The 26,051-nt window shown below is 52.5% G+C and overlaps 1 protein-coding gene across 1 annotated transcript in view; it reads right to left on the bottom strand.

The window, feature by feature from the left end:
- The window catches only part of SULT2B1 (sulfotransferase family 2B member 1), a 60,669-nt gene that overhangs the window by 15,997 nt on the left and 18,621 nt on the right, over positions 1 to 26,051 (bottom strand). Inside the window, exon 2 of the mRNA XM_004619725.2 lies at positions 8,204 to 8,532. Within this exon, the coding sequence (XP_004619782.1) occupies positions 8,204 to 8,256 (53 nt within the window). The 5' untranslated portion in view covers positions 8,257 to 8,532. The remainder of the gene's footprint in view (positions 1 to 8,203; positions 8,533 to 26,051) is intronic.

Genomic DNA, 26,051 nt, shown 5'->3' with positions numbered 1-26,051 from the left:
TCCAAATAGTGTCTTCAGCAGCAAAGTGATGGCTGTGGCCTGGTGGCCACATGCTAGTTGTGCGACCGCTACCTCCAACACAGGGACACCCTCTCCAGACCCACGAATCCTGCGCAGCACTGCTCACAGGCGCAGCTCTCTTTCCTGGCACCAGCGTCTACTTTTAATCCTTTTTTATCTATAAAGAAATATTCTTTCTTTCTTTTCTTCCTTTTTTTTTTTTTTTGGCATTTTGGGTCACACTGGCGATGCACAGGGGTTACTCCCGGCTTGGCTTTGCACTCAGGAATTACTCCTGGCGGTGCTTGGGGGACCACATGGGATGCTGGGAATCGAACCCGGGTCAGCCGAGTGCAAGGTAAATACCCTACCCGCTGTGCTATCGCTCCAGCCTCAGAATACTCTTTCTTAGCTACTGAAGAATACGGCTCTAGTGGCAATAGGACAGTGGGAGGACGCTGATCTTGCACGAGGCCGACACAGGTTCTATCCTGGGCATCCCATACGGTCCCCTGCGCCTTGTCAGGAGTGGCCCCTCAGCAGAGAGCCAGGAGTTGTCCAGAGTACTGCCAGAGTGCCCTCCCCCACCACATACACTTTCTTATCTATTAATACATTTAAACAATTAAAACAGTTTTTTGTTGGTTTGGGGGCCACACTTGGAGGTGCTCAGGGGTTACTGCTGGATTTGCAATCAGGATTCACTCCTGGCAGTGCTCAGGGGACCAGCTGGAATACCGGGATTGATATAGGTCATCCATGTGCAAGGCAAACACCCTCCCCACTGTACTATTGCTCCGGTCCCATTAATAGAAATTTTAATACAGAGCAATTTTGTCTATTAACTGCATGTGATACTTTGTAATGGTCCCTTTGTCTATTGTACTTAATAGTAATTATTTCCTTGAGTTTTTAATTTACTCCTCACTATCACCACCTTTATTTTATTTGTTTATTTATTTTTGCTTTTTGGATCACACCCGGTGATGCACAGGGGTTACTCCTGGCTCTGCACTCAGGAATTAGCCCTGGCAGTGCTCAGAGGACCATATGGGATGCTGGGAATCAAACCAGGGTCGGCAGCATGCAAGGCAAATGCCCTATCCGCTGTGCTATCACTCCAGCCCCACTATCACCACCTTTAGTACTTACCATTTCCTTTGCCGATTTCTGCACTTAATACAACTTGTCCCTTTATCCACTCCGTGCCTGGTCCCCCGCTAGTTGTAGGGGGAGCACCCCCTTAGCCTGTCTCTCCTCTGAGAGCTGGGGTCTGACCCGCAGGCACCATTCCATCCCATTTGTGGGGTGACCCAGAAATGTATGGAGATGGCATGGGGGCAGGGAGGGGAAAGAGAACTCAGGCTGTCCACTGCACGGTGAGCCTGGGCTGAAGAAATAGGGAAGGGCCGGAGCCAGAGCAATCGTCCAGCAGGGAGGGTGCTTGTCTTGCAAGCAGCCGATCCGGAATCGATCCCCGACACCCCACAGGGCCCCCTGAGTACTTTCAGGAGTAATTCCTGAGCGCAGAACCAGGAGCAATCCCTGAGCACCGCTGGGTGTGGCCCCCAAAACAAACAAAAGAAGAAATACAGAAGAACAACTTTCCCACCCGTCCCCCCCCCAATCCAGTATGGCCAGGGTTGTTTTGTTCTCGCTGCCTGGTTCAATCTGTGCCCGGTGTACCCCACGCTCTACCACACAGCGTGCCATGGGCAGCTTGGCAGATGCTGAGCCTTTAGCACCCCAGTGCTTCTCTTTTTATCTCCCTCTGCTGCTCACGCCTCTGCGAGGCTCGGCTGTGTGTGGTCCTGCCCTCAGTCATTCCCCATCTGGAGATTTCCGCCCAATAGAGCCATCCCCCACCCATGCCATCTTTGGGTGGCGACGCAGTCTTGGACCCTGGGGCACCTACATTTGTATTTTATCCAGTTGCTTCTGATTTGAAGGGAAGCCCTGGTTCAGGACTTGGAAGTTTTTTCTCTTTGAATTCTTTTCTTTTTTTTTAACTTCCTTTTTGTACTTTATATAAACACTGTGGTTTATAAAGTTGTTCATGATGATTCGTTACAGACATTCAATATTCCAACACCAGTCCCACCACCATTACACCTTCCTTCACCATTGTCTCTACTTTTCCCAGCCAGACCTAAGTCTGTCCTCATAGCAGGCCCTCAATAACTTATATTATATAGTTACATTGCCTACTATCAATAATTTGCTAACAGAATCATCAAAAAACATTTCCGTAGAAGAAGGTTAGTGTAAATTATTGCATCTCACCAAGGAGCCATTAAGTCCTTGTATAAAAGATTACTAAGTGTGGAGTGTTTGCCTGCTTCAGTCAACTTAGTCAGTGACTGAATAAATAGCATCAGTCCTACATTAAAAAATAATTTAAAAAATAATTTAGGGGCTGGAGCAGCAGCACAGCAGGTAGGGCATTTGCCTTGCACGCGGCTGACCTGGGTTCGATTCCCAGCATCCCATATGATCCCCCGAGCACTGTCAGGAGTAATTCCTGAGTGTAGGAGCCAGGAGTAATAACTCCTGTGCATTGCCAGGTGTGACCCAAAAAGAAAAAAAAATTTAAAAGAAGAAGGAAAAGAGATTACTAAGGTATTGTTACAGGTTAAGCCTTCTGTGTTTATATTTTGTTAACTGAGATTGGTTGCCCTCTTGGAAATTTTTTCTTTTTCTTCTTTTGGGGGGACGCACCCTACAGTTCTCCCGGCTTACTTCTCCTGTTTCTGTGGTCAGGGATCACTCCTGGTGGGGCTCAGGGGGACCCTATAAGGGCTCACAAGGCAAAGACCTAACCTGCCATGTCACCTCGCTGGCCACCTGCCTTGGCAGGTTTTGCTGGCTGGGGCCACTTGGCCAAGGGGTGGCAGGAGGTGGGGGGAGCTTGTTTGCTCATCTGAGCGAGCAGAACCCAGGCGAACGTGTACTTTGGGAAAATGCACCCCCGTTTCTAAAGCTTCCGTGTGAAAGGAAGCATGTAGACTCTTCCACTCGTAACTGTTTGGGCTGCATGTTGAAACTGTGCTACTGCAGATACAGCATTTTTCATTTTGGGGGAAATGGGAAAATTATGCTACTGCAGCATGAGGGAAAAACAAGCACGAAACGTTTAAATCTGTAACTGTACCCTCACTGTGACTCACTAATTAAAAAATTTTAAAAAATAAGAAAAAATAAAATAAAAAATAATAAAATTTAAAAAATTATGCTACTGCAGATACAGATAGTGGCAGGGTGAGAGCAGAGAGATCCACAGACTGGGGTGCAGGCGGGAACCCTGGGTTTCATTCCTGGTAGCAGAGGGTCCACTGGCACCACTGAGATCCCTGAACAATGCACTGGGAGTGACCCAAAATCAAATCAAACAAAAGAGGTGAGCTGCCAGACAGATGGTCCAGTGGGGAGGGCGTTTGCCTTGCACTCGACTAACCCAGGTTAGACCCCTGGCATCTCTTATGGTCAGGAGAGCCTGAAAACCAACCAAATAAATTAATTAATTAAATGCTTTTTTAAAATTGCATGGTTCTATGTGTTTATTCCCTGGCACAGCAAAAGAAAAAAAAAGGCACAGGGGCGGGGGCAGAAATAATACAGTTGATCCTTAGCTCATGGGTACCAAAGAGGGAAATTGATTGACAGCACCCAGCTCCATCCCCAAGCTTGTGTCCACAGATAGCTAGCTAGCTGCTTCTTCCTCCACCTTCAGGTGCTTTTGGATGTTGCTGGGGGGTCACTCCCAGTCGTACTTGGGAGTCCACAAGCAGTGCTCGGAGTGTGTGTGGGGGGTGTGGCTGAAGGTTCTCCTGGCCTGGACAGGCAGAGCTCAGGCATTTACCATGACTCCATGGCTAACCGGGTTCAAATCCCAGCGCCATGTATGATCTCTGAGCACCACCAGAAGTCACTCCCAAGTACAGAGGATAGAGTGGCCTCTGAACACCGCCCAGAGTGACCTCCAGCCCCCCCAAAAGCAGGATCTCCTGTGTAACACCCCCCCACACACACACACATCTCTCACATAAGAAGGTCGCCAGAACCAGCTGGGCTGTACTGGACGGCACTAATCCTCTTTCAGCCCTGGGTCTGGCATGCAGTGGTGGAAGCTGCAATTACTGTCATTCTTCACCCTGTATCCCCTCCCTTCCCCACACCCCAGAGGACTTGGGCTCGGGCTCGGTAAAGGAGGAAGGGAAAGCCTTGCACGCCCTGACTCAGCCTTGCGTGAGGCTGGCCTCACCACCCTCACCCACACACACACACCCGCCTGACGGATGAGCCACAAAGTGGGATATGGACTGGGGTCGGTGGCTGCATTCACAGCACCGCACCCCCCTGAGTCAAATCTTCCTAGACCTGGTTCTCTGGGTCCTGAAGCCCACCTGGGGTTTTCCCGATCTCTCCTGGGCTGCCTGGGTTCCTGGGGAGCAGTTTTCATGTGGGGGGAAATGGGGACCACGCCTGGCAGTGCTCGGGGGCCCCTCCCAGCTTTGTGCTTGGGGCTTATTCGTGGCGCTGCTCAGGGATCCAACCCGGGCCTCCTGCGTGCGAAGCCAGAGCACCAGCCGGTCCAGCCGTCTCAGCCTTTTGTGATCGTTTAGTCCGAGACGCTTTGGCCCACCCTCCTCTCCCCTCCCTCTCCTCCTGCCTCCAAATCGAGCGTCTCATTGTTTAAAAAAAAACACGTCAGTAATCTTTTACTGGCCGGGAAGATGACTCAAAAGGCAAGTGTGAATGTTTTGCTGCACCAGGGGCCCAGATTCACTCCCTGGGCACCACCAAGTGCTACCCCCGCCCCCCACAGCTGGGAGTGACCCCCAGCAGCATACGGGAGCAGCCACCTCAAAAGAAAAAAAACTCCTTTTTTTTTGCTGGGGGGGTAGTTGCATCCAGAGGTGTTTAGGGGTTACTCCTGGCTCTGCACTCAGGAATTACTGCTGGCAGGGGTGCCGGGGATGGAACTTGGCCAAGTGTGCAAGGCAAATTCCCTCCCACTGGACTATGAATCCTGACCCAAACCCAAGAGCTCCTTTGTATTAGCTCTCTCCAACCTTCCCTTGGCAGGAGCGGGTCGGGGGACCAGCGAGCATTCCAAGGTGAGGCTGGGCAGGCTGTTCATGTCTGGGTTAAGATCCAGGCTGTGGACCTTGACCACCAATAGGTTCAGAAATGACCCACCTCAGCACTCAGGGTGGGGCAGCGCACTCCTGGGAGAAGGTGTGGGTGAGGTGCCCAGCGGGACAAGATAGCGGGGAGGGCGCTTACCTTGTATGTGCCCAACCCAGGTTTGATCCCTACACCCCGTATGACACCAAATCCCTCCAGGATGATCCCTGAGCTCGGCTGGGTGTGCCTCCCCGCAAGCTGCGTCCTCAGATTCTATCTTCCGGAAACTGAGATTAAACTCTTTCCTATCCACCTGCAGCTTCTAACCTTGACCTTGGCCCAAACTCTTATTTTCTGGGTGCACGGAGGATGAGAGGGGGCTTGGCAAATGCTTTGCATGTGGGAAGCCTGTACTCCATCCCCCCAATTCATGGGTGACCCCCACACTGTGCCTGCACCCACCGGGGTGGTCCCTCAAACAACCACCACAAAACGTTATGTCCCTTCAGAATTCCCCTTCCTTCAGCCCCGGCCAGCCCCGGGGCCTAGAACGTTCCAAGTTTGTCCTTCATGTCCCCTGCCTCCTCCTCGGGATTTAATCCTGTCTCATCACTTGCTGTTTTAAGATTGTTGTCTCGGGGCTGGAGCGACAGGACAGAGGAGACGGTGTTTTTGCCTTGCATGTGACCAAGTCCCCGGCACCTCAGGAGGGTCCCTAGAGCGCCGCCAGGAGTGATTTCTGAGCACAGAGCTATCAGGAAGCCCTGATCATCATTGGGTGTGGCTCACAAAACAAAAAACCCAAACCACCACGGGCTGTTCTTTATTCTGATTTGTGGGGAGTGGGGCACTGGACGAGGGTTTCGTGCGCTTCCCTTCTTCACTCTGGGGTGTGCTTGGGCACTCAGCAGTAGGTCCCAGGTTGGGTGACCCCAGTGTTGGATATTTGGGCAATCAATTAATTGCACCACGGTGGAAATTTCCCGTCTTTTGTCCCCTGTAACCCAGCTCTTCACCTGTCCTTTTGCCCTCGGGATTCCAGCTCGTTCCCGCCTCTTCCTTAACCCTTCACTGACTCACAGCCGGGTCAGTGCCCTGCTCAGCCTACGAGGGCCCACCCCTCCATTCAGAAACTTCCTGAGCTGCAGAGGGGGCCTGCCTAAGAACTGGGGGCAGCAACAGCACCCAGCGGAGGTAGCCCGGAGTCCTCATGGCCAAAGAGAGGGGGGCAGAGGGAATGGGGTGCATGAGAGCAGGATCCCAGATCTCCCCTGTTTTATTACTTTTTGCCCCACCCCACCCCGAAGGGCTCAGGAATCCCGTTTTATTTATTTAATTTATCTCGTGGAGGGGGGAAGGTGATGTTCAGGGTTGACTCCTGGGTCTGTGCTCAGGGTTCACTCCTGGCAGGGCTCAGAGGACCCTTTGAGATGCCAAGAATCGAACCCAGGTCAGCTGCATGCCAGGCAAACGCCCTCCCTGCTGTGCTAGAGCTCTAGACCTGCTCCCAGCTCGAAGCCAAGCTGCTGTCTTTATTGCTATTAAGTGTTTCTGGGGGAGTAAGAGTCTGTCTGGCTGAATGTGAGGCCCCAGGCACTGAATAGCCACAGAAGGGGCAGGCGCTGGGGTTGAGCCAGGAGACTGTCCATGTGGAAGCGGGAAAAGCTTTCTCTGGGACTTCCTGGGGAGGAATGGCATGTGCAAAGGCCTGGGGCCTGTGCAAGGGCCTAGGACCCATGCCCCAGGAGCAAAAAGGTGGAATGAAGTTAAGGATGGAGACACAGAGGGCAGGAAAGGGCCAGGGGCAGGGTCCAGAGGAATGGGGGTGCCTAGCTGAGTAGGGAAGCAGAGGACGATATAAACAGCGGCGGGGGACAAGAGATGGAGGGTGGAAACTGGAGGAGCTGAGGTCAGTGAGGAACCTTGTGTGGCTGAGGAGCCTGGAGGTGGGGGATTCTGGGAAGAAACAACCATCTCTGGAGCACCCAGAGGGCCACAGATGTCCCCAGGAGGATCTGGGGTGCCTCGTGTCTGTGCCCATCTCTCAGATGAAAGGAACTGAAGCCAGGAGAGAGCCAGGGCGTGGATCAGATCTCGAACTGAGCAAGGGCCAGGCTCCATGGTCAGCGGCTACGAGCAGGGAGTGGGGAGGAGGGAGGACCCGAGGGAGGTGGGCGGAGCAAGTCTTCCCAAGGGTGGCAACCCAGGAGGGCAGCCTGGAGGGAGAGGATGCCGAGCCCAAGAGACTGGAGAGAGAACGTAGGGCCAGACTCTCTCCTCCCCCGCCAAGCTGAGACCAGCCTGGACGTTTTCCATCGCCCTGAACCAGCCATCAGCTCTCAGCAGCTCTGCATGCCTGGCTCCTGGGTGAAGAAAAGAAGTCCCCGGATGGTACTAACCAGGGCAGTTCAGGGTGCATGGTGGAGGCGGTGGTGGGGTGCCTGGGAATGGGGTAGAGACTCTTTTGGCAGAGTGCAAAATAGCCCAGGTTGTGCAGCATCTAAGCAGTTTGCTGTGTGGCCTCAGGCAGACTGCACCCCTCTCTGAGCCTCTGTAGGCTCCTCTCTGTCCAAGGGCGCACGGTAGCAAGCTGCATGACTGGGGGTGCCCAAAACAAGTGTCACCACACACTCTGGAGGCTCAAATATGATGGAGGTCATGGCACCGTCTCTCAGCCTCAGTTTGCCCTTCTAGAAAGCGAGTTCCCTTGGATTCACTCCCGAGCACAGAGCAGGTGAGCCCTGCCCTCCCCCACGAGCCTGGGGGAACCCTCCCCGGAACCCTGGTCTCTCCTCTGAGACCCGGCAGTTGAGAGAAAGCCTCACCCCACTGGGCTGCATCAGGGGGTGCCCAGAGAGGAGGGGGCACAAGGTCCCTGAGGCTCTGGCACATCAGCTGCTCTCACCCCACAAGAAGACAGCATGAGGACCCCGCTGCTGGGCTGGGGGACCGTCATACCCCCCCACAAGCATTCCTGGAGGACTCAGCCTGCTGACCTCCTCCCCCAGGCAAGAGGCCCCTGCCGGGCAGTGGCCAGCACAGGCTCCTGGCAGGGACACCCAGGGCTGGCACTCACCTGACTTCCGACTTCCCGAAGGTCTCCCATACGTCCTTGGTCAGGTTCTCCATGGTGGCGCCGGGAGGCCAGGTGTGTGCCCGCGCTGAGCCTCGAAGCTCTGCCACCCGGGGCCCAGCCGTGCCTACCTCCGCCAAGGGGAGGGGCAGCAGCCGGTTCTCCCGGCCTGGCCCACGCCTCCCTCGGGAGAGGCCCAGGGCACCGCCCAGTGGGGCAGGGCCACGTGCGGGGAACAGAGTCAAGCCGCCTGGAACCTTCCAGCCGGTGGCTCCCAGCCATGTCCTGCCCGACAGGCTGCTCTGGGCTCACTGGGGCATTCACGCGGGTTCCTGCAGTCACCGGGAAAGAATGTACAGAGCCAGCTGGGGCCCAGGGCAAGCAAGTGAGCGGAACAGCAGAGATGGAGGGAGAGAGTGGGAGAGAGAGAGGAGTGGGGGGAGAGAAAAGGAGAGAGAAAGAGGGAGAGAGAAGAGAGAAAGAGAGAGGAGAGAGAGAAAGAGAGGAAGAGAGAGAAGGAGAGAGAGAAAGAGGGAGAGAGAAAAAGGGAGAGAGAGGAGAGGGGAAAGTGAGACAGAGGGAGAAAGAAAGAGGAAGAGAGAGAAGGAAAGAGGAGAGAGAGAGGGAAAGGAGAGAGGAGAGAGAGAGGGGAGAGAGAAGAGGGACAGAGGAGAGAGGGACACAGAGAGAGACAGATAAGAAGGTCCCAGGCCCCACTGAACAGCTGCCCCCAGCCCCTCCGGCTCACACGGAAGCCCCCAGCATGCTCGGCTGAGGATCACTGGCTTTCGGAGTCTGTTTGGGGACCTACTCTCACCTGAAGAAGAATATCTACATTGGTTTGAAAAAAATAGCCAAGCAAGTCAAGCCCAAAAAGAAAATAAGGTTCTGGGGTTGGAGGAGTGATAGCATAGTGGGTAGGGTGTTTGCCTTGCATGCAGCCGACCCAAGTTCGATTCCCAGCATCCCATATGGTCCCCTGAGCACCGCCAGGAGTAATCCCTGAGCGCAGAGCCAAGAGTAACCCCTGTGCATTGCCGGGTGTGACCCAAAAAGCAAAAAAAAAAAAAAAAAAGTTCCCCAGGATACTTCATGGTGGTGAGCACTAACAGTGGAGAGGAGCAGGGGTCCTTCTAGAATATTCCCTCAGGATTCTAGACTGTGTTGGAGAAAGTTGGGTTGGATGAAAAATGACCAACCCAGGAAACTGTCGCTCTCCGGAACCCGGGAGATGCGTGACAGAAGCAAGGGTTTGGGTTTGATCCCCGGCACCATAACGTCCCCTTAGTAGAACAGCCGCCAGCACCACTGCAGAAACAAATGGACAAAAGCACCACGTGAGCCCCCCTTAGCTGACTCAGGTGGGGACAGGGACAGTGGCTCAGGGGAACACCAGCTGAACGCGGAGGGAGCCTGCCTGGTTTCAAGGCCGGCCAGCAGCGGGTGTCTGGCCTGAAGCCGCCTCCTTCTGAGCCCTTCCTCCATTGCCGACTTCGAACCAGCCTCGGGGACCGTGAGAGTGAGCCCCGACCTTCCCACGGGGCTGTGGAGCCCGAAGATCCCCCAGGGGAATGAATGGACTTCAGACATGACGGTGTCCACGGAGCCAGACAGATGGCCTGGCCCACCCCAGGCTGGCTGCTTCCTTCATTTTTTGTCATCTTCAATGACCTTTTGTTCTTGCCTCTGAGGAGGTGACAACAGGTCCCTGTCCTTCCCACGGCCACCATGGGGATGTGCCGGGACAGTCTCCAGGTCTCACCATGCCTTGTGCTTAGAAACTCATGGGGAAGGGGATGTGTGGGTGTTGGAAGGAGAACCTGGGTTCCAGAGATGCGCAGGAGAAGGAAAGTTTGGGAGGCAGCCCTGTGACAGGAGAACCTGAAAAGGACAAGGAAGGCCCAGAGGCTGAGCTGAACCTTGGCAAAGAATCAGCCAGGCCAGGAGGCTTAGTGGCTCCAGAAATGCGCTGACCCCAGGGCCTTTGCACCTACCACTCCATGTTTGACATAGTATGTGTCAGTCCCCCCCCCCCCCTGTACACACACCTAGAGTTTCCTCCAAATTGGCCTGGCCCCCATCCCCTATTGCTCCCACCACCATCTCCATCTAACTTGCTCAGTTTCACTTCTGCTGGTGTTTGGTACCTCATCACTTTCCTCTGGGCCTCGTTGGTTGCTTCTGCGCTTTTGAGATACAACCTGGAGTCGCCTTCTGTCTCTAAGTGGCATTCTTAAAACTCAGGGCTGTTCAATAAATATGACTGGTGGGAAAGGAGCTTTGTCCTGGTGTGAGGGAAGCTGGAGGGCACGCCCTAGGATGTAGAAAGAAGGAGTTGATTGAATTCCCCCCAAAAAATGGGGAAATTCAATCATCTTGGGGTGAGAGCACTGACTTAGCATGTAGCCAATGCTGGTTTGATCCCTGGTCCTGAACACCACTTTTGAGCACAGAGCCTGGAGTAACCCCTGAGCTCTACTGGGTGTGCTCCCACCCAAGAAAAAAAAAAGAGAAAGGAAGAAAGGTGGAGCAATGCCGGGGTGCAGCACTCAAGGTTCCAGCTCCTCAGTGCTGGGGTTTGTTGGAGCAACTCCTCAGCCACCTGGGCCGAGGAACCCTTGGGAGTGCCTCAGGGTTTCTGAGAGGCAACAGGGCTTTGGGACCTGAGTCCAGACAAAGGCCTAAGGCTGTTGCCAGGGGCCTGATGATTTCCGGAGAACAGAAGAGAATGATCATAGATTAATAATTTGCCAGGGACCAGAGTGGACAGAAGCCAATAAGGAAGTAAGTTTTGTTTCTGTATAGAGTAGTTTAGACTCCAACTTTGTGGCGCATGAAGCTGCACGTAGCCATGCGACCATTGATCTTCCCTTCTGCCTTCCTCTAGACAATCACCGTTGCCCAGAATAAACTTGTCTAATGTTTATTGACCATGCCATTAACCATCTGTAGTTAGTCAGTCTCGGGCTGTGTTGAGCTGGTCGCCCCCAGGTCTCATGCTGTTGGACAGAATATGAGGAAGGGCATAGGTGATCCAGAAGACACCAGAGAAGCCACACTGTGGGAAGGCCACCTCAGGACAGGAGTTGGTGACCTGGTACAGGAGAGACACAGAAGGGAGAGGGGAAAGTGGGAAACCCAGTGACAGCTGGAGTTGATCTGGCCACTCATCCAGCCAGCCATCATCCATTCATCATCTGTCCATTCTTTCACTCCTCCATCACCTATCCACCCATCCACCCATTCCTTTACCCATCCATCCACCCACCCACCCATCCATCCACCCATCCATCCCTCCATCCATCCACCCATCCATCCATCCCTCCATCCATCCATTCATCCACTCATCCATCCATTCATCCATCTACCATCAATCCACCCACCTATCCACCCCTCATTAATTCATCCATCCACCATTCATCACCCATTCACTACTCATCCATCCACTCATCTATCCATCATCCACCCAGTCAGCCAACCAGTCAGCTATTCACCACTCATACACCTGTCTATCCACTATCAACATACCCATCTGTCCGTCCATCCGTCTGTCCATCCATCCATCCATCCACCCATCCATCCGTCCATTCGTCTGTCCATCCGTCCCTTCGTCCGTCCATCCATCCATCCATTCATCCTTCCATTCATCCATCCATCCACCTACCAATTCATCCATCCCCTTATCTATCCATCCAATTGTTCATTTATCCATCCATCCATGCATCCATTCATCTGACTAACATCTGGAGAATCTTCTAATCTAGATCCTGGCACTGAACCCACAAACAACACTGGTAACTCAGCTCCAAACGGGCTGCCAAGCACTGGAAGTGTGCTGCACATGGCACAGTGTGGGCATGTTCAACTCTGGGGGATCTTACTGAGTCAGACTTTAATTCCACTATTTTATTTTCTTTTGCTGGGATCAAACCCAGTGCCTCATAGAGGCTGACCAGGCCAGGGTGCTACAAGGACATGAATTCCAGTGCTTCTTTTGAACTGGACAAACAGAAACACAGGCACTGGGGAGTGCTCAGAGGGTGAGAGCACACACAGGCTTTTCACTGAAGGAAGCCTGGTTCTGTCACCAGCGCCAGCATTGCCAAACGGGGCCTCCAAAACCAACACCAAGCCTCCATCCCCCAAGAAACCTGAAAAAAACAGTTCTTTTAAAGGCAGGGGTGATGCTTGGGTAAGATGTTTATTTCAGGGATAGGAGCAATAATAGTACAGCGGGGAGGGTGTTTCCCTTGCAACAACCAACCTGGGTTCAGCTCCCAGCATCCCATATAGTCCTCTGGATTCACAAGGTGTAATTCCTTTTTTTAAAAAATTTTTAATTTTACTTTTATAAAGTTGTTCTCATGGGCTGGAGCAATAGCACAGTGGGTAGGGCATTCACCTTGCACTCGGCCAACCTGGGTTCGATTCCTCCGTTCCTCTCAGAGAGCCCAGCAAGCTACCGGGAGTATCTCGCCCCCACAGCAGAGCCTGGCAAGCTAACCGTGGTGTATTCGATATGCCAAAAAAACAGTAACAACAAGTCTCACGATGGAGACTTTACTGGTGCCCACTTGAGCAAATCGAGCAACGGAGTGACAGTGACAAAGCTGTTCACAATAATTTGTTACATTTAATATTCCAACACCAATACCACTACCATTACACCTATCCACCACCATATTTCAAATGTTTCCACCCTGACCACCAAACCCTGCCCCCAAAGTTGTACTGACAATTTATTTTGTATTGCTTGTTATGAATAATCCGCTAAAAATGATCCAATATAGTTTCCTTAGAGGAAAATGTGTGGAGACTGTTGTATCTCATTCTGGAGCCAATAGGCACTAATAGGAAAGATTACCAACATACAAAATGTCACGCAGCCACAAATGCACCCATACACTTCAGGGATTCCAAAATTTTAAATAAGATTTTCAGCTGCGGTTAATTTCATTTTTTTAACTGGACAGTGACTTCGGGGTCCAGAGTCATCTCTTCAGGGTATTCTGTGTTGCTCTTTTGAGAGATTTTGCCAGAGAAGTAATTCCTGAGTGCAGAGCCAGGAGTAACCCCTGAGCACTGTTGGGTAAGACCCCCAAGCAAACAAACAACAAAAAAGATGCTTCTTTCAATGTAACCCTTGAAAACTGAGCATCCAAACTTGATAAGGTCTTTCCAAAAATCTCATATTGGGGTCGGAGCAATAGGACAGTGTGTGTGTGTGGGGGGGTGTTTGCCTTACATGGGGCCAACCCAGCTTCGATCCCTGCAGTCCTATAGGCTCCCCCAACACTGCGGGGACTAATTCCTGAGTGCCGAGCCAGAAGTGGACACTAAACACTGCAATGTGTGGCCCCAAAACCAAACCAAAGCAAAACAAAAATCTCACATTGTTTTTTTTTTTTTTTTTTTTTTGCTTTTTGGGTCACACCCAGCGATGCTCAGGGGTTACTCCTGGCTTTGCACTCAGGAATTACTCCTGGCGGTGCTTGGGGGACCATATGGGATGCCGGGGATCGAACCCGGGTTGGCCGAGTGCAAGGCAAACACCCTACCCACTGTGCTATCGCTCCGGCCCCAAAGAAAGGTTTTTTGTTTTGGGTTGCTTGCTTTGTTTTATGTGGTACTGGGAGGTGACTCCTAGCTCTGTGCTCCGCGGGCCATGCAGAAACAAGGATCAAATTCTGGATTCTTTTTTTTTTTTTTTTTTGCTTTTTGGGTCACACCTGGCGATGCACAGGGGTTACTCCTGGCTCTGCCTCAGGAATTACCCCTGGCCGTGCTCAGGGGACCATATGGGATGCTGGGATTTGAACCCGGGTCGGCCGCGTGCAAGGCAAACGCCCTACCCGCTGTGCTATCTCTCCAGCCCCCTCACATTGTTTCTAAGTCAAAATGCTGGCATTCAAAAATAGATAATGGACCAAACATGATGACCTCTCAGTGTCTGTGTTGCAAGCCATAATGCCCAAAAGTAGAGAAACAGTGTGGGGAATATTGTCTGCCATGGAGGCAGGGGGAGGGTGGGAAAGGGGGGGTATACCCCGGATATTGGTGATGGGGAATGTGCACTGGTGGAGGCATGGGTATTTGATCATTGTGTGATTGTAACCCAAACATGAAAGCTTGTAACTATCTCACGGTGATTCAATAAAATTAAAAATAAAATAAAATAAAATGCTGGCATTTCAGATAACTTGGATAAAAAAAAAGTATTCCCCCAGCAAATCAGATGTTTTTGCTTAAAGCCACGGCAGCCAGTCTGAAGAGCGCTCCGTGGGCTGTATGGAGCGGAGCCTTGCACAGTGGAGGCCAGGTTCCATCCTGGGACCCCTGGGGTCTCTCCAGCACGGCCAGGAGGGATCAACACTAGAAAGTGGCAAGACAAGGTCTGAAAGGGCCCAGAGCTAAGGTGCCATGAGTTGGTCTATGCGTTCAGGGTGCCCTGTGAATTCGGGGCCTTTCTGGGGTCCATTGGTTATCCTGGGAAGGAAACAGGGCAGAGACCACCCAAGGGAGGGTCTAGTTGCTGGAGGTGTTTGTTTGGGTGAGTCCAAAATGCAAGCCTTGGGGAGGGGCCATCCCTGGCCCTTGGGGCACTGCCCTGTTGTATATCATTGGTTCGTCCTTTCTCCCCTTTCCACTAGGAGCTTAGGTATATCGGCCACGCCCATCAAAGTTATGTTCATACAGACAAAAGAGAAGAAATAAGCCTGGAATGGCAATTTAAAGATAATCAGTGTATGGATGCAATAGATTTTTTCTTACTGCTTCATTTTAATTTGGATTTTTAACCTGATGTATTTTAACAGAAATTTAACTCTTCCTGTTTTAGCTTGTGCACCCTTTTGATTTCCTGTAGATTGGAATAATGCTTTATTTTGTATAACACTTATGCTGTAAAATTTGACTGAATTTTCATGGGATAATGTTAAAAATAATTTGTTAGCATATAATATATATATGAACAGTTAGAATAATGGATTTGTAAATTCATAGTACCTGTAATAACTATCCTTCTGGTATTGGGTTTTCAGTTATATGGCAAAGTATTTTTGATGAGTTAAATCTATGATTTTATATGTATGAGTGAGATATTGTCTTTCTCCTCTCTTCCTGTCTTTTGAATAGTTTAGTTTATAGCCATTTCTTTTTGTATGGACAGAGGAAGGCATTTAATATTATGCCTTTGCAATTGGGATTTAATTGGCTTTGAATATTATTAATTCCCGGGCATCTGCTTTCTTAACTGTAGCCTTGGTTGCCCTCAGTTCCTAGCCCTCTAAAATGCAGGGTCCCAACGTGGGACGAAGAAGGACCCAGGGCAAGCGGTAAGTTGTGTGCTACCCTGGCATCGAGATGGGCCTGGCCAAGGTGCCTCATGCTTAACTATATGTTAAGAGCTTGGTCATGGGGTGGAAAGTGTATAGAGGTGGAAAGTGTATAGAGGCAGGAAAGTGTATAGAGGGCGGAAAGGTGTAGAGAGGTCGGGGAGAGTGTATAGAGAGAAGACTGGAATAAACTGCAAGTGAGACCAACCATCATGGCTCCGTTCCTTCCTTCGCCTGCCACATCTTCGCCATCAACCTCCCCGGGGTGGGGGAAGTGCCCGGAGACTACCGAACTCGGGTGGCGGGAGAGACGGCTGCTGCCTTAGGCCCTGTGCCTGGCACGGTGCGGTGAGGCGTCCCTTCCCTCGCCCATGCCCTTTCTTTTTATTTTTATACACTGCCCTCTGCATACCTGGGTCCTAGGAGCTGAGGGTTTAGTGTTAGGGAGGGTGAGGGGCCTGGGCAGACGCCCCCAGGAGGACATCCCCCTTATGTGTCCCTGCAAAGGCCCTGCCCAGACAGAGCGGGAAGAAGTGGAAGCTCCCTGTGTCGTCCCTGTGTCTGGGGGGGGCCCTTCAGGAACCCCAGGCTGTGTTGATTGGCCCTTGAGACATGACTCTGACGGTATCCAGATCATGTTGCCTCCGAATCAGAGCCACGGTGACCTCTGGATCAACCTTTGCCTCCAAAGGCTGAGAGCAGAAGCCGAACTGAGGCTTGCTCCCAGGGCAGGTGAGGCCTCAGCAGGACCTAAAAAGACATTTGGGGCGGGGGGGGGGAGTAGCACGTGTGCTGGGCTGGAGACCTGAGGGAGGAGGGGGCTTGTGTCTGGACCCCAGGTCTGAGGGAGGAGGGATGAGTCTGAGAGGGGAGAAGCTGAGGGTCTAGACTCCAGGTATAAAGGTCTGAGACAGCAGGAATTCCTGGTTTGAGGGGAAAAAAGGGCTAGGGTCAGAGGGAGGAGGGTCTGAGGAACTGAGGGAGGAGGCTATGAAGGTCTGAGGAAGGAGGCTGTGAGGGTCTGACAGAGGAAGACCTGGGGGTCTGAGGGAAGAGGGTCTGATGGCCTTAGGGAGGAGAGTGTGAGGGTCTGAGAGAGGAAGACCCAGGGGTCTGAGGGAGGAGGGTGTGAGGGTCTGAGGGAGGAAGACCCAGGGGTCTGAGGGAGGAGGGTGTGAAGGTCTGAGGGAGGAAGACCCAGGGGTCTGAGGGAGGAGGGTGTGAGGGTCTGAGGGAGGAAGACCCAGGGGTCTGAGGGAGGAGGGTCTGAGGGTTTGGACTCTAAGTCTGAAGAAGGAGGAGCTGGGAGTCTGAGGGGGAGGGGCTGCAGTCTGAGTCTGGACTCCTGTGATGACGCCAGAGGTGAAACTGGGTGTCTGAGGGCCCTGAGGGGGGTGGAGAGGGGGCTGGGTTGGATGGGAAAGAGTGGGTGATGGGTGCGGGGGGCTGCCTGGTCCCCAAGGCTCTCACAGATACTTCAAGAAGGACAAGGAAGACAGCAGCTGGGTGGGGTGGGGTGAGGGCGCTGCCCCCTGGCCCCCCTAATCAGCGGGCACATCTCGGGCGTGCAGCGTTGCAGAAACCTTCAAGGCTCTCCACCCCGATTACTCCATCCCCGGGGTGAGCCAGCCCCGGCCCGATACCGGGGACCGCCCCACCCCACACACGCACTAACCGCAGCCACCTGCCCAGCCGAGCTGCGGGGATGGCACCTGGGGGCGGGGGGTGGCAGGGGGTGCTCTTGGACCCCCAGCTCCAGGTCCTGGTGTGGGAGCAGATGGCGGTGGGGCGGAGGCTCAGGGTTCAGGTGCCTGGGGGGGCAACAGGGAGCCTGGTTCCTTCCGAGCTGCCTTGTCTCTGAAGGAGAAACGGTGCATGGGTGGGGGTCCAGGGGGGCATAGCAAGGACCCGAGACGCCAGGCTCAGTGGTGACGGTGTGTAAAGGCACTCAAGAGTGGGGGCTGGGGCCCCTGGGTGTGAGGGAGGGGAGGGGGCGCTGGGGGTACAGCAGAAGCTGGAAGTTTCTGGCGTGGGGTGCTGAATCCTGCTCCCTGGAGGGCACAGGGGTGGACCTCGAAAAGAAAGGGACCATGCCACCCCCGTACATGCGGTCCCCCGCCCCAGGCGCTCCCAGGAACAGCCTCACCTGGGCCAAGCGCTCCTCTGCCAAGATGCCAGGACCAGCCAAACCGGCTGCGCCAGTCGGGCATCCCCATGACCCCCCAACTCTCTGGGCCTTCCCCGCACAGACTCCAGCTAAGGCCCGGGGGGAAGAGGAGGTGGAGGAAGGCAGAACACAGCGTTCAGCTGCTGTTTCACCTTCCACCTCCTACCGGCCTGTCCCACGTGCTCAGTCCCATCCTGTCACCCTCCCGCCCTTGGCATGGGTGCTGTCCCTACTTCCTGCTTTGGACTGGGCTTCCTCCTTGGCCCAGAGTTCCCCCAAACCTGCTCCACCAAACCTCCATCTTGTCCTTCCGGTTCCTTTGTTTCATCTACCCATCTACCTATCCATATATCTATCCATCTACCTATCTATCCTTCCATCCATCTCCCATCCATCCATCTGTCCACCCCATCCATTTGCCCACCCCTCCTCCCACTCCTCCATCCACCTATCCACCCCTCCATCTACCCATCCCCTATCCGTTCATCTACCCACCCACCCATCCATTCACTCACCTATCCATCCACCCACCAACCCATTGATTCATCCATCTACCCACCCACCTATTCACCCATCCATTCATCCATCTTCATCCACCCACCCATTCACCCACCCATCTATCCACCCATCTACCCATCTATCCACCAAACCATCCATCTATCCATTCACCTACCCACCACCCATTCACCCATCCATCCACCCACCTATCCACCCACCCATCTACTCACGCATTCATCCATCCATCCACCCGTCACCCACCCATTCACCACCATCCACCTGTCACCCATTCATCCATCCAAAACCCATTGATCTATTCAATGTCCACCACCATCCATCCATGCATCCATCCACCATCCATCTAAAATCCACCCACTTATCCACCCATCCACCTGCCATTCATCCACCTGTCTGTCCATCCACTACCACCTATCCTCACCTCCCTCCATCCAAAACTCTTACTCAGGTGTTTATTCAATGTCAAGCACCCTTCCAGGCTCGGGGAGACCGGAGCAAACAAAACATGTTGTATTTGTGGGCTGGATACTGCGCCCCAACGATGTCCCATCACAGAATCTATTATTCTGGGACCGCAGGGTCCCCCAGGAATTTGCCGATGTGATTCAACACAGCCCCCGAGATAGGATGAGACTGTGGTGGTTGATGGGGGCGGGCATGGTCCAGGGGGTTTGGGTGCTCTCAAGGTTTGAGAGGAAGGAGGGTTAGAGCAGGACAGAGGAAAGGGGGTGCTCCGCTCTGGTGGTTTTAGAGACAGAAGAGGGGGTGGACCATGGTCCAGGGGACATGACAGGGACTGATATTCAGGGAATTTTTTTTTTTTGCTTTTTGGGTTACACCAGTGATGCTCAGGGGTTACTCCTCGTTCTACACTCAGGAATTACTCCTGGCAGGGCTCCGGGGACCATATGGGATGCCAGGGATCGAACTCAGGTCCCCACGTGCAGGGCAAACACCCTCCCTGCTGTACTATTGCTCTAGCCCCTCAAACTAATTGCTTGGGCAGTGCTTAGGGGAACTTATCCCTGGCTCTGTGCTCAGCGGTCATGCCTGTAGTGCTCAGGAGACCATATGTGGTGCTGGGCATGGAACCTGGGTCGGCTACATGCAAGGCCAGTGCCCTCCCTGCTGTTCCTAGCTTTCTGACCCTCAAGTGCCTAAGGAGGTTTGTTCAATGAACACATTTGCTCCATGGCTCCAGGGCCACGGCGGGAAGGAAAGCTGTGGGGAATCAGGCTTTCGCAGATTGGATAGTTCTGACGGCTTTTGTCGGGGCGTGCTGGGGATTGAGCCTACAGCCTCCCTCCCTCCACTGGACCACCCTGTCAATCTCCACAGTTGTAATCTTCTTTGGGGGAGGGGGAGGGGGCAGGGGGCTGGGTTCAATGAATTCAATGGACTCAATTCTCTTCCCAGAATGTCTCTCTCTGAATCGACTTCAAGCAGAGGTGGCTGTAGCCAGGCAAGACCTTGAGGAAGTTGAGGGGCAGGAAGGCAGAGGGAGGGGCAGCCCCAACTGCAAACCAGCCAGAAAGGGAGGGGGCGCACCTCCTGCCCACCCCACCCCTCCCTCTGACCGCCTGCGCCCCTCAGGGAACTGGCAGGGCTTGCCGGGGACACCTCTGTCATTCATTCCAAGACACCCAGTCACTGCTTTATTGGCTCCGTCCAGTCCTGACGTGGGCCTGACTCAGAGTATGGCCTCTCCCCCTCGCTGACATCTCGCGCTGCCTTTCTGGCTGCCCTGATGCCCATTTCACAGATGGGAAAGTGAAATCCACGAGGCCCCGCTGCTTCCCATCGGGTAGCGCCAGGTCAGTCCCATTCCGTTGCTGGAGGTATATCCTGAAGCGGGGGCAGGGCAGACACTTTGTCCCTTTGCCCGTTCATACTTCTGCCCTATTGGGTAATATCCCTCCCTGACCCAGCTCAGTCGGGTTGAGTTTTTGTCAATTCAACTCAGCCTTCAGGGGTGTATATTTCAAAGGCGTTCAAACTTCTTGCTGGTTTGGGATCCAGATAGTTTTTCCCCATGGGGGCTGGAGCGATAGCACAGTGGGTAGGGCATTCACCTGGCACGCAACCAACCTGGGTTCGATTCCTAGCATCCCATAGGGTCCCCCGAGCACCGCCAGGGCTAATTCCTGAGTGCAGAGCCAGGAATAACCCCTGAGCATTGCTGGGTGTGACCCCCGCCCCCAAAAAAAACATTCTGGAATTTCTCCAGGAGCCAGGAAACCACCAGAGCTGACCAACACACTGTGGAAGCTTCATTGTGGCAGCCAAACTCTGGAGTCCACCCCAAGCCCTCTGCAGGTGAAAGGGTTAGCAGGAGTGACCCAGGAGGACCTGGGCTACCCCCTTCAGCAAGGCAAAAGGATGAACCTCTAATGGAGCAACATTGAGAAGAAAATACAGAATCATTCTATGGCACCAAAGAAGGCAGAGGGAAGCAGAGAGATGGCACAGGGGTGGGACACTGGCCTGTGTGTGACTGAGACTGGTCCAATACCCTGCACGGTGTACGGTCCCCCAAATAGCACTAGGAAGCCCTGAGTGCTCCCGGTGTGGCCCCCAAACCAAATAAATATAATAATAAAAATCATAAAGGGCTTAAGGCCTTTGCCTTTGCCTTAGGCCTTTGCCTAAGCCAAGTTTGTAGGCCCCCAGCACCACATAGGGTCCCCCGAGACCCTCTGAGAGTGATCCTCGAGCAAAGAGGCAGAAGAAAGCCCTGAGCACTGCCGGATATGGCCCAAACCAACCTTTTTTTTTTTCTTTTTGGGTCACACCGGGTGATGCTCAGGGGTTACTCCTGGCTCATGCACTCAGGAATCACTCTTGGTGATGCTCAGGGGACCATATGGGATGCTGGGAATTGAACCCGGGTCAGCCACGTACAAGGCAAATGCCCTAACCCGTCGTATTATTGCTCCAGCCCCCTAAACCAACCTTTTTGGTTTTGTTTTGTTTTGCTTTTTGGGTCACACCTGGTGATGCTCAGGAGTTACAGGGGTTACTCTGGCTCTGCACTCAAGAATTACTCCTGATGGGCCAGAGAGATAGCACAGTGGGTACGGCATTTGCCTTGCACATGGCTGACCTGGGTTCGATCCCCAGCATCTCATATAGTCCCCTGAGCACTGCCAGGAATAATTCCTCAGTGCAGAACCAGGAGTAACCCCTGAGCATCACTGGGTGTGGCCCAAAACAAAACAAAACAAAACAAAAACAAAAAGAATTATTACTCCTGGTAGTGCACAGGGGACACTGTGGGGTGCCGAGGATGGAACCTGGGTTGGCCACGTGCAAGGCAGGCACCTTCCCTGCTGTGCTATTGCTCCAGCCAATGGCATCATTTCTTTAGAGTTTTATGAGTGAAAGCCGAATCCTGTTCTCAGGTGCCAGATGGTTCATTGCTGACAGACCTGGTTGCCGTCCCCTGCTCCCTCGTGAACTCCATCTTTTCCTCAGCCAGCTTTGCCCAGGAAGTATTAGCACATTTCCCTGTGTCGCAGAAAGGCTGAGTCACTGGCCCAAAGCAAATAACTTGGGAGAAAACCGTGTGAATTCCACAGCAACCACCCAGGCTCCTAACCATCAGACAAATCCCCTTTCTTCTTTTTCTTTTTTTTTTTTTTTTGTCTTTTTGGGCCACACCTGACAATGCTCAGGGCTTCCTCCTGGCTCTGCGCTCAGGAATCACACCTGGCAGTGTTTGGGGAATCACTCAGAATACCAGGAATCGAACCTGAGTAGGCCGAGGGCAAAGCAAGTGCCCTACTTCCTGGACTATCACTCCGGCCCCACAATTCCGTTTCGAACTCACCTGAGAATTTAATGAATCTCGTTGGATCATTTGCCTCCCTGGCAATAACGTAACTTGCTTTAAACTGTTTATTGGACAACAAACAACATGGATGTTTAAGAGAACACATTTCAGAAGTGTGCAGCCGGCTGGGATCATTCAAAGCTAACTCGCCCATTAGCCAGCACCCCAAATTAAAATCAAACAAAAGAAGCTCATCCTTGGTACCCATTTTGTTTCCCTCCCCCCCACCTCCGCAACCCTAACCTGAGCTTCTATCCAGCAATCATTGTAACTGCTGGCTCGGCAACCCTAAAAGGCCTGGTCACCAGAGGCCTTTGTCAGGTCTCAGAGCCTCAATAATCACACACCTCTACACCCTTTCTACTGAAGGGATAATAAAACCCACACTCCTCTATCCCTGCATTCAAAGAGTGAAAACAGACGCGCAAACACACTGACTCAAAAAGCCAGAAGGTGACATGGGGACAAAGGCACGACAGGGTACAGGATATAGAGAATGAACGCCCAGGAACATTCCAGACACCAGTGGGAAGGCTTAGCCAGGGGCTGAAGGTGGTGCACGGACATAGCCAGGAACTTTCATCCTCCAAAAGCTAAATATGGGCCAGAGCAATAGCACAACAGGTTAGACGTTTGCCTTGCACGAGACTGACCTGGGTTCAATTTCCAGCATTCCCTATGGTCCCCTGAGCACCGCCAGAAGTGATCCCTGAGTGCAGAGCCAGGAATAACCCATGACCATTGCCAGGTGTGACCCCCCAAAAAAAAACACCAAAAAAAATACAAATATATGTTTCCTCACACTCATGGAATGTTCACCAGGGTAGATCCCAGTCAGGAATCCACTCACAAATCCAATTCACAGATCACTCCAAGGATCCACTCAGACCAAAACGGGAAAAATTAACCCTAACAAGAAGCTGGAAAGAGCTGGAATGAGAGCACAGAAGGGAGTTGGGGAAGGCGCTTGCCTTATAGGCAGACGGTCTGGGTTTGATCCCTGCACAGAGCAGGGAGTGATCCCTGAGCACTGCCGGGTGTGGCTCAAAAACAAACAAAAAAGAAGCCAGGGAAAAACTCTGATGCCTGGAAACTGAACAAAATGTGGCTATTAAGAACTGGATCACAGGGCTGGAGTGATAGCACAGCGGGTAGGGCATTTGCTTTGCATGTGGCCGACCCGGGTTCAATTCCCAGCATCCCATATGGTCCCCTGAGCACCACCAGGAGTAATTTCTGAGTGCATGAGCCAGGAGTAACCCCTGTGCATTGCCGGGTGTGACCCAAAAGCAAAAAAATAAAAAACAAATAAATAAAAATAAAGGCCTAGTCCAGACATTATTTTAAAAAAAGAAATAAATTTAAAAAATTTTTTAAAAAAAGAACTGGATCAATTAAGTCAGAAGGAGAGTGACAGATATAGAATGACTGCATTCATTTGTGGCATATATATATATATATATATGTATGTAGGCTAATATGTATGTAGACTAATATCCACACAACCAGGGAAAATTGGGGCTAGGACTGGTCAATAGTTGGAATCAACCATAAGTGGGTAAGGGGCTGAGGATAGGTTAGATAGAGAAGGGGAGTATGTCAAGTATGTCAAGAATAGCTGGAAAGGATCACACTGGACAAGAACTGAATGCTAAAAGTAGGTGAAGGAAAGGAGAGAGAGAACAAAAGGGAATGCCCTGCCACAAAAGGGGGTGGTGGAGTGGGGGAGGGTGGGACGGATACTGGGATCATCGCTGGTGGAGAATGGGCACTGATGGAGGGATGGGTACTCGAGCATTGTATGACTGAAAGACAAGCACGAAAATATGTAAATCTGCAACTGTACCCTCACGGTGATTCACTAATAAAAAAATAATAAATTTTAAAAAATAAAAAATAAATAAATAAATGTAGGTGAAGGGATACTTCTGATAACCTTTCAGTATCTGTATTGCAAACAATGCCCAAGAGAGAGAGAGAGAGAGAGAGAGATGATGGAGGGATGAGTGTTGGAACACTGTATGACTAAACTTAATCATGAACTCAGATATTGCATATCTCACAGTGATTTGATTTAAAAATTTTTAATTAAAATAAAATAAAAAGATATAAATGTTTTGATAATAGATTGCTGGTGATTTGAGGCACATGAACTGGACAAAATTAGAAGAGTTATATAATATTACAATACATTTTTATCTCAAGAATTAAAACTTTTTTATTTACTTACTTTTAAAAAAAATTAAAGGAGGGGCCGGAGTGATAGCACAGCGGGTAAGGCGTTTGCGTTGCACGCGGCCGACCCGGGTTCGATCCCCGGCATCCCATATGGTCCTCCGAGCACCGCCAGGAGTAATTCCTGAGTGCAAAGCCAGGAGTAACTCCTGAGCATCGCTGGGTGTGACCCAAAAAGAAAAAGAAAATTAAAGGGGAATGGAAAAAGATTTCTCAAAATGAATGAGAAGGAAAAATCAACCATCTGCATTTCAAGGACACAGGGGGAGATTCATAGCAATAACAGGCCTCTTTCAGGCAAGAGAAAAAGTTCAAATCAATTCGAAGAGGAACAACAAATAAATCCTGGGGCAGGAGGGCACTTGCCTGGCAGGTGGTGGATTTGATCTCCATTGCCCCGTAGGGTCTATGAGCCCTGCCAGGAGTGGTCTCTGAGCACTGATCCAGGAGTCAGCCCTGAGCACCGCCAGGTGTGATCCTCTAAAACAAAACAAAATAGAGTAAATTACTAGTAGAAGGCAGGAAATGATTCAAACTAGAACATTCTGTTGCTCGAGGCCCTGCTGCTTTTGGAGGCCACCCTGGCCACATCTCGGGGTCCTCTTCTCCCCCATGAATCAGAATTAGCTGTGGGAGCTGAAAAACATGGCAGAAATGATGAGGGGCACCATCGAGGGAGGCCCCAGGAGATGACAGTCTCGTGTAAAGAGGGTGGGACGACACGTCCCTGGGGTGAGGACCCCAAAGGAGAGAGACAGGGGCGTGTCTACAGAGCCCGGACCAGCCACAAGCGCCTGTGCAAAACTTCAGCCCAATCTGTGCCATCGAGCTGCCCCCCTCCCCCGCGTGGAGCCGACTCCTGTCTCGAGACAATACAGGGGTGACTGTGAGAACTTTGGGGGTGATTCCTTGCGCAGCCCGGGGTGACTAATGCACAGAGTTTTCCTGCTCTAGGGCAGCCACCCACTCCGGTGATGATGACGTGACGACGGGTTTCCTGGGGGAAAGGAGGAAGGACGGGCCCAGCGAGGGCTCTGAGGGGGCCGGTTTCCAGCCGAGGTTTCCAGAGCCTGAGCAGGGCACGAGCAGGGGGTCGAGGAGAGATTCCAAGTGCCCGGAGAGGCTGAGAGGGGTGCAGAGAAGAACCAGTGGCACTGAGACCTGGGGGCCCTCAGAGGGGACAGGTCATCGCACAGCCTCCCCCCCATGAGGGGAGCCGGTGGGTGCCCGGGGCAGCAAGCGTGGGAAGCTCCACCCCCACCATGCCCAGCCTCAGCTGTCGGAGTCCCAGACATTACCTAGGTCCAGATGCTATGCTTGCTCCCGGGCACGTGGGTGGCCCACGGGGAGAGGGTCATTCATGCCGCAGACGGAACCATGCTCATTCTCTTTCTCTCTTTTTTTTTTCTTTTTGCTTTTTGGGTCACACCCGATGATGCACAGGGTTCACTCCTGGTTCTGGACTCAGGAATTACCCCTGGAGGTGCTCAGGGGACCATATGGGATGCTGGGAATCGAACCCAGGTCGGCCGTGTGCAAGGCAAATGCCCTCCCCGCTGTGCTATCGCTCCAGCCCCTCATTCTCTTTTCAGATATGGGGCCACACCCAGCAGTGCCTGGGACTTCCTCCTGGCTCTGTGCTCAGGGAATCACTCCTAACTGACGGGGCTTGAGGGACCCCAGGCCATGCCCGGGGTTTGATCCAGGGTCGGCCATATGCAAGGTGAGCTCGTCAACTGCTGGACCCTGTGGGGCAGCAGATGGAGA

This window comes from Sorex araneus, chromosome 8 (assembly GCF_027595985.1).
Source record: "Sorex araneus isolate mSorAra2 chromosome 8, mSorAra2.pri, whole genome shotgun sequence".
Classification (NCBI taxonomy): Eukaryota; Metazoa; Chordata; class Mammalia; order Eulipotyphla; family Soricidae; genus Sorex; species Sorex araneus.
The sequence above is the reverse complement of the archived record's forward strand: the minus strand, read 5'-3'. Positions and strand labels throughout refer to the sequence as shown.